Source organism: Pteropus alecto, unplaced genomic scaffold, assembly GCF_000325575.1.
Source record: "Pteropus alecto unplaced genomic scaffold, ASM32557v1 scaffold155, whole genome shotgun sequence".
NCBI lineage: Eukaryota > Metazoa > Chordata > Mammalia > Chiroptera > Pteropodidae > Pteropus > Pteropus alecto.
Window position 1 is genome coordinate 11,483,953 of NW_006438113.1, and position 9,493 is coordinate 11,493,445.

Sequence of the window (9,493 nt, forward strand, 5' to 3'; positions counted from 1 at the left end):
CACTTACAATGATATTATTATTTGGAATTATATTTAGTATTTTTACCTCAGATCTTCCTTTCTACCTATGTACTTTCATCTTGGTTAATGTCACCTAGTCGGTTATCCAAGCTAGACCTCTTGGAGTCGTTTTTGACTCCCCTTTCCCTCTTCGGTTTTTACCTCCAAAATGTCAGTAAATCATTTCTGAACTAATTAAGAGTTCACAAGAGTGCCCTGTTGTTTTAGGAGGTGACTGATTATGCTTGCACACTTAGAGGCTGGATGTGAATTGGGAATAATAAACAGTTTAAGCAGCATAATTACCCATCCCGGATAAGGTAGTACTTCAGGATCTCATCGATCTTGGAAGTGGGGGTGGCAAAACAGCTCTCCACCAGGCTTTCTAAGCCATTCACGTGCACCAAGGGCTCGATGCCAAAGTAGAGGGAGTCACGGAGCTTAAGGGTGGGCAACGCTTCCCGGTAAGGCTCTTCGAACTCGTTGTCCTTGAAGATCTCCAGGGTGAATGGGAAGATTCCATGACTACGGCTCATGATTTCCAGTGGGGTGTTTCGAAGGTTGGGGACGTATCCTTCGGAAATGGTGTACAGGCGTGGAAATTCGCAGGTCACAGGGATCAGCAGCTTGCTGGTTCGGATGATGATGTCCCCACTGCTCCCCGGGGTCTGCTTGGGTAGACCTGTCACAAGGTTGCTAGCCACAATCTTGTCATTTACCACCTGAGCCAGGCCAGGATAAAGAAAGAGATTTTACATTTATTTCTACAAAGTTATTTTCCCTCTTAATCACAACAATCTCCAAACCTCAAAACACATTAGGGATTTGATTGCTGAAGCCTGAAACATTTTTACTTTACATCTTACTTCATGGTCAACCCGCACATTCTTTTGGAATATTACTCATAAAAACCTGAGCTATGCAGAGTCAGCAAATTCAAAGCTCTGATATTTTAGAAACAAACAGCTTATATATATTTTTTTTTCTGTAATCCTAGACCTGGTGATCATGCTGCAGCATGACCTTGCACTGAACTCATCCACACACAGAACTTCAGCTGTCACATTTATGTCCATAGTTTTCCATTTTTTATCTCCAGCCTCGTCAGCTCTCTTGTGTACCAGAAACTCTGACTCATCGTGGGGTATTTCCATTTGATTATCCACAGATATAGTAAATAAAACCTGCCTAAAGTGGGACCATCTTCTCTTTGACTATCCGCCCCCGACCCCATGTTTCACCTCAAGTCTAATTAGCTCTCTGATTTGCTCTTAGTCATAGTCAATAAACAAATATTTGTTTAATCAAATGATCACAAGGGCCTCTGCACTGATCTCTGAGATCCAGGTCGTCTTTCTGTCTACCCATTTTGCACACTTCTGATTTCATCAGGACAGTGCCAGCTTAACGCTACGTTTACAAGATAAAGCCTGAATGCCTCACCTAGCATACTAGGCAAATCTTTGGAAGCAGAGTGGCCTGCCATCTACTTTTCCAGCTTCCTTTTCCGATATGAACTCCTTGCCAGTTAGGCTGCATTGCCCATTCACTGCAGCATAGGCCTTACCTACTCCCATCTCTGGGACTTGCACACTTGTTTCCTATCTGAAATGCCCTTTCTTTTCCTCTCTACCTGTATAAACCACACACACATTTCTATCTCGATTCAAGTTCTATTTGTCTTGACTGCTCCATTGTTCCTTTCTGGCCTCATATAGCACTTGTCATCTGGATCGCTGTCTCTAATTTATAGTTTGTGTGTATTGTCAGCTCAATACTACTGTGTATGCCCCTAAAAATCAGGAAACTTATTTCATATATCCCTTAGACTCCCCAGCACAGGGCTGTGCACAGATTCTTCGATGAAAGTATAAAACTTCTACCTCCACCTGGTTCAATACTTGAACTCATTTGCTGCCTCATAAACGGACCACCATCTATATCAGTCACTTTCTTCAAGTGAAATAAATGGTACTGGTGCTGATGCACTCAGGAAAATGTCTACCTGTATTGGAGAGATGGGTCTGTTTGAGAACAGAAATAGCAGAATTCTCCTTAACTTCCTATCCTCACCGTGCCAGGATCATGGCAGATGCTCAATAGTACATTTTTTAAATGAATGGCATATAATATTTTGAATTCCATTCTTTCATGTGGAAATATTCCATCTAGGACACAAGCCATACCGCATACCTCTGTCGACTACCTCCCAAATAACTGGCTTTTGGTCATTCCCCAAGTGTCCTTCAGGAGGAACCTACATCGACCACTGTGCCACATGTCTTGAGGGAGAAGAGAATGTTGATGTGGGTGCCATTGGATACTCCTCGGCAGGAGGTGTTGGTCAGGAAGAGCTCCAAACCGCCGACCAGGTCCCTGGGGATGCTTACTTCAATAGTGTTGGACTTGCACAACACAGGAACTGCGGCAGAAAGGGGCTAATGTTAGAGCTGGGAATCCTAAATGGGGAAAAGGGTAAGAGAAGTCTCCTAGGAGAAATAATTTCACCCTCACAGAACTTGAGCTTTCTGTTCTATCCTCAAAGAAATCCTTGAGGCTCAAAACAAGTTGGTCAAATAATGCTCCTATTATTCCCCAAATGAGGAAATGTTGTGTTCAAGTTTCAGTTCAACAGATATTTATTGCAAAGTGTGGCTGGTTTAACTGCATGAACTGAAACACTTAAAAGATTAACTTTTAGCACAAACACAATTTATTGGGAATACAGAAAAAGTACTGCTTTGATGTAGGCTTAAATGATACTACTTTGATTTTATGGTTAATAATTGCCCCCATAAAACAGAGGTAATAAAAACAGTGTTAGTACACTTGGGGAAAATTTCCAAATTGTCCTTGCATTGTTCAGTAAACCATAAACCCTAACTATAAATTCCACTTCCACTTAAAATAAAAAAGACTGCTTTTCCTTAGTGTTACCAATGCTCACTTCTTTAGACTCCGTAAAAACCCAAAAAGGAACACTTATGGGTACTGTCAGAAAATATGTGAGGACAATATCAATATTAGGGGACATATCATAACAAATGGTACAGTAAAAAAAAATCAGGGATAGTTGCTTATTAAATATTTGGTGGATGAATGAATTAATATTCTGGACATAAATAACTCAATTTCCAGAAAACAGTTCTCAGTGGATTGTTGATGTTCCTATTGTAAGTGTAGGGAGAAGAATCAGTTTTCTATGGCTTTCAACTTAGTTTCACAACCCAATTATCTGTTAGAAAAGAGAACTGCATCAATGTCTTAGACTCCTAAATTCAGTATTAGTTATACAAATAATAATAGAAATGTGAGGGGGGAAAAAATCAAAGGTAAAAAGCAAAGGAAACCTTACGATCCAGCAATCCTAAAGAATTAAAAGCAGAAATATTTGCATACCCATGTTCATAGCAGCACTGTTCACAAAAGTCAACAGGTAGAAGCAGCCCAAATGTCCATCAACAGATGACTGAATAAACAAAATGTGGTATATATAGGCATTGGAATATTATTCAGCCTTATAAAGAAAGGAAATTCTGTCACATGCTACAACATGGATGAACCTGTGGACATTATGCTAAGAGAAATAAGTCAATTGCAAAAAAAAAAGACAAATACTGTAGGATTCCACTTACATGAGGTATCTAAATTAGTCAAATTTACAGAAATAGAATGGTGGTTGCTAGTGCCTGGGGGAGGGGGAAATGAGAAGTTATCGTTTAATGGGTATAGAGTTTCAGTTTTGCAAGATAAAAAAGTTCTGGAGATCTGGTGAATATACTTAACACTACTGAACTACACATTTAGAAGTGGTTTAGATGGTATATTTTATGGTATATATGTATATTTTAACCACAATTTTTTTAAAAGCAAAGGAAAATTAGCTTTTTTATAGTCTTTTCTTAGAGATCTCTTTTTAATAACACCACAGTGAAGACGTAGGGATATACACTGCTGGAAGAGGTTGTGTTCTAAAAGATGAGAATCCTGACACATATGGGTAAGGAAGGCAGAGAGACTGGGGAGCGGGGAGGAAGTACAAATCAGAGCAGAGGTCAAGCCCATACATGTACTACCTTGGCAAGTGTGGTTATCCTCAGACAGCACCAAGCCCCGGGGACATTCACATTGATAGCCCTTCTCAGACATAAGGCAAGAATGGCTGCAGCCTCCATTGTTATTGTGGCATCCTTCGATGTCTGCAATAAAAACCAAAAGAAAAGGAAATAATCTTAAAGCCTTCTTCCCCCAAAATTCTGGTTCTTGGGATGGCACTTTGCATTAGGGATTATACTTAACTCATCACAGTATCACTGGGGCCTAACCCACTCTTTAAGACATGTAGGGAAGCCCACAAAAAATATTTATTAAATGTTATAGCTACAAAGAGCAATCTTACAACATCTACAGCTCTACCCACTTAAGCTAGTCATTTTCTAAAATGCCCTTCAATCTGGATTTGTCTGTTTTTCTCATAGTTGGACTATGTTTTGAGGCTGTGGACCAGTAGCAGTCCGTGGCCTGGTAGGAACCATGCCGCACAGCAGGAAGTGAGCAGTGGGCAAGCGAGCCAAATTTCATCTGTATTTGCAGCCACTCCCCAGCGCTAGCATCACCGCCTCAGCTCCACCTCAGATCATCAGGCATTAGACTCTCATAGGAGCACAAAAAGGTTGAGGGCTCTGGATATTACCTTCTCGGTCGGGGATCATCAAATTATGGCCTGCTACATGTTGTTGTAAATAATGTTTTATTGGCAGATAGCCACACCCATCTATTTACCTATTGTTTATGGATGCTTTCTCATTGCAAGGTCAGAGTCAAGTAGCTTAAACAGATTCTGTATAGTCCACAAAGCCTAAAATATTTACTATGAACAGAAAAAGTTTGCCGACTTCTGTTCTAGGGGTAAGACAACAAAAGGGAATGCTTTCAAATCATGAGATGCTGATTTCCAGTTATAGCTGTAACTCTTAGTTCAATAATAGTAAAAAAAAAAAATTAAAAAGGATAAAAGTACTCCTATGAGTTTTGAAATAGCTGAAAGTGATATATAACAGTGTAAAAGAAAGCATAAAGGTATGCTCTAAGATGTTAAAATCAACAATAGAAAATTTTTTTCTTAAAAATTATCTTCCTTAAATCACTTAATTTCTTTGGGTCTTAATTTCAATATGTAATATAAAGGGATAGACTATATGTTCTTTCAGGGCCAGGTCTAAAGCTCCAAAGCATAAATTAAATTGGAATTCCAAGTTAGCTTGATGGATTTAAGTCTCTTACAAAGATATACCAAAATGTTTAGAATCAATATATCTGGCAAGTGTCACTGAGGATCATTTTAGTTATCTTTCTTTTATTCCTCTGTATTTTCTTCTATGAACATAACATTTTCAAAACAAAAAAACAAATATTACTTAAAAATTAAAAAGAACTTTTTATTTTGAAAAAGAAGATACAATTATCTAACAGACTAGCTAAAGAAACAAATGTGTTTAGACTATCAATAAGACTTAAGGATTACAAATACGACTCAATCATAAAGCGTAACTCACAAATTTTATCTTCTGCTATAATATTTTTCAGTCATGATTATTATGTTTTAAAATTATATGAGGATTAACTGTAATATTTCCAATAAACGGTTCATGAATAATTACAAATGTTCCTCATGGAACATTTCATTAACATTCAAATATGCAGAGATTATTACATAAAATAATTAAGATTTAAGAAGGATTCAGGACATTACTCTTATTCAATAAAATTTAAAGTACATTTTGTCCTGCGATAATGAAGAATAGTTTAATATTATGGTTACTGGTTCCTCAGTTAATACTGCAAACATTGTTGCATAAAATAAATTGTAGGCACTAGCCATAATTTTTCCTTTTGGAAAAATCATCTTATTATTTTGAATACAACTAGAATAAAATGAATTCTTATAAACAGTATAATAACTTTATTAAGTTACATATTTAATTATCCTGTGGGACAAATCGCATTCTCTATAAATAATAATTATGGCATTTATCTCTTTATATAATTTGCAAAAAGTTGGGTTTTTTTCCCCCTTAATTCCCAATGTTATGAGATTCAGACTTACTAAGGTAGAAATGATGAAATTTTAGTTGTGATAATTTGCAAGGGCCTTAGAGAAGGGACTTTATCTAAGTTTCATATAATAATAGTAAACCGTTTCCATTTCAATTATTTGACATACATTACAAATTCGTTTTTATTACTTAATCATGTAAAACATATAGAGTAGTTCTACTATTAAAAATAGATACTTTTATTCATTTCCAAACAAAGTATTAATCTCCAAGAAAAGCAAAGTATACAGGGGGCAAAAATGGCTTCATGTAAACCAGTTTCTCAAACTCTTAAGAAGGTAAGACTCATCTACAAAACTTGGTAAAAACACAAACTCTAAGGCCCATCTTGCCCCACTGAACAAGAGTCTCTCCTGGAGAGAGGCTTGAGATGGGCCAGTTTTAAAAGCACCCAGGTGACTCTCCTTAGCTGGAAAGTTTGAGCGACACTGTTGTAAACCATTTGATATGCATGCCTTGCTACTCTGGTTGTGCTCCTTTGATCTCAGCGCAGGTGTCACCTAGAAGTTATCTAGAAAGGCAGTATCTCGGCCTGATCTGAAACCTAGTGAATCAGAATCTGCATTCTAACAAGATCCCTGGTGATTCACAGGCACATTAAAATTTGAGAAACACAGAATATCTATTTTTATTTTCCAAATTAAAATGTAGCTCTCTACCTCTTGTGAAATGCAACATCTCCCTCCTGTGAAATCTTAGAGACTAATTCAACACTAAATTCTGTTGCAAGCATCCTCAATGATCATGAACCCCTTCTGTCATTTCTTGACGCAGCCAAACTGTTACTCTCTTCTACTGTTGCGCAGTTTTATGAACATCAAAGAATAAGCCAATGGCTTAGAATGGGCTCTTGATTCGAATCCTTTTTTACCCAGTCTCACCTTCACAAGTCTTGCCATCACTTCTTAACACACGGCCAACCCCACATGCACAGCGATATGAATTTTTGAGGTTTACACAGATTTCACTGCAGCCACCATTGTTTTGCTCACATTCATTTTCATCTGTAGAAGAGAAACCACACCGTTTACATACTGCTGAGCAACTCATCTTTTCAATTCTCTTAGCAGAATCTTTACATCTTTTCAGATCCTGCTGATACACTTTCCACAGCCCAAATCCCTTGCTGAGATCCTCAAACAAGTTATTTGTTCATCTGCCCTCTGCTGGAGCAAAAGGCACCTATTTGCCAATTCCCCCTAAAGGCAAAACAGTGAGGAAATGAAGTCCCTTTTGTTACCGGGGTTCATCTGTTTATTTGCATTGGTGAATCTCGATTTCTCCAATGAATTCCTGAAGATTTGCTAAATAAATACAAATTTATAAATCAAACTGTGTTTTAAAAGCATTAAAGAAACTTACATTGCAGAAGAAAATATCTGCCAAAATTTTTGAGGCAGTCTTCTATCATAACATGAACAACTGCCTTCAAAACCTCTTTTAAATATTGAAATAGTCGCACATTGTACTTAAGCAATGATTGTTAAGTCATTTTAAGAATCTGATGAAAGACAAAGATTCTTGCCATTAAAAGAAAAAAAAATAGCACAATTGGCAACAAATGTCAACCCCTTTCCTTGTACAAAGAGAAGCATGACCTTGGGACCAAGAGAGGAGACAGGGTTGAATTAAAACTCTGTTCAGGACCCTGGCAAAGATATCCCCACAGTGAAATGACGAGTAGAACTTTGCGCTGAGGCCCAGGGAAGCAGTAAGGAAGCTCTCTGCCTGAGGCCCCAGGAGAGAAAAGCTCTGTAAACCATGAAAGCCCCAAGTCTGGCCCTGCCATGGCTGAAGTGTGAACTTATACCTCCCACCTGGTGTGGGGATATGGAAGCTGAAAAACTGATGTAAAATTTGGCCTGGACTGGTGAAGTGTCTGTGATGACTGACAAAAGCATTTAAAAAACTGTTCTGTAGTAAAACTTCCACAAACCAGGTGATAAGTGTAGAATCCCAAAGAAAAACAATTACAACAGAGGAGGATTTGCTGTAAACATGAAGAAATATTCCACTATAAGGATTAGTTGGCAAGATAACGAACAGGAGGCTGTGAAGTGGAAACAGAAAAATCCATAATACAAGGATCTTGAAAAAATCACCAAACAAATAAAATGTTAGTAACCAAAACGAAAGCAGTATGTAAAAGGACAAAACAGAATTGAAAACAAACAAACATGTAGAACTTAAAAATATAGTCAATAAGATCGGAATCTTCATGGAGCCCCACGGCCTAAAAAGTAATGGTTAAAAGCACTGCCGGCCATCCTGGCTGTGGCCACACCAGTCTTTGGATCCAGGCCTGTGTTCTAAGCCTGGTCTGCTTACCTTGGGACTGATTTTTTTTATGTGAAGGAGAAATGAACTTCTATTTATTTAAGTCATTGTTATTTGAGGGGTTATTGTTATTTACAGCCTAACTTAGATACTATAACCCAGCATTCCATGTTTGTGGGTATGCTCTACAGAAAATCCCACACATGGGGTAAGGTATCATTTTTATGTTAATTTTAAGAGCACACATACATATAATAAAAGCATAAAAACAGGGACCAGAAGAACTAACTTCGAAACAGTGAGTACTACAGAAGATGAGAGAGGAAAATGAGATGAAATGAGATGACTTTACTTATATCTGCAAAATTTTACTTTAAAAAAAAAGGAAGAGAAATTTTATAGTCAAATTTGGGTACATGAATATCTGTTATATTATTTTCCTATATTATTCCTCTGCCTGAAAAAAATTACATAATTTAAAATAAACAATTAAAATTATATTACGTTAAAAAAATAAGAGAAAATTGACACATGCACATAACTTTGCCTCTAGCTTTAGGAAATTCATGATCTCTCTGAAACTGATTGACAGGCCTCAGGTAGAAACTGGGGCCTTTTCCCTAAGTACAGTTAGGCACAAATGTCCAAGATAAATTGTTAAGCAAAAGATATGTATGGTGTGTGTGATCTTTGACCTTTAGTGTAAAAAAGAGCAATAAATAAACATCAATATTTGGATTTTTATATCTGCCTGAAGAAACCCTAGAAGCATACATAAGAAAATAATACAAGAATTTACTTGGAATGGGGTGGTGGAGGTGGGAAATGGAATGAATGAGGGACAGATAGCCAGACATTTTACTGTCTACCTTTTCATGCTGTTTAAGTTGGAAACCATTTAAATATACACCTATTCTAAAGTTATGTTAAAATAAAAGCAAAGAAGTAAATGAATTAGAGTAATCATGGTGATCCCATCATAAAGTAGATAAATGTCGAATCATATTTTACACCTGAAACTAATATACCATTATACATCGACTATACTTAAAATTTTTTTTTTTTAATGAATGAACAAGTCCTGCCTAAAATGAAGCTGG

General features: G+C 37.2%; 1 protein-coding gene across 1 annotated transcript in view; it reads right to left on the reverse strand.

The window, feature by feature from the left end:
- OIT3 (oncoprotein induced transcript 3) overlaps positions 1–9,493 on the reverse strand; it is a 22,902-nt gene that overhangs the window by 6,363 nt on the left and 7,046 nt on the right. Inside the window, exons 4-7 of the mRNA XM_006915529.1 lie at positions 6,998–7,120; positions 4,077–4,199; positions 2,262–2,422; positions 307–722 (exon numbers count right to left, since the gene is read on the reverse strand). Of these exons, the coding sequence (XP_006915591.1) occupies positions 307–722; positions 2,262–2,422; positions 4,077–4,199; positions 6,998–7,120 (823 nt within the window). The remainder of the gene's footprint in view (positions 1–306; positions 723–2,261; positions 2,423–4,076; positions 4,200–6,997; positions 7,121–9,493) is intronic.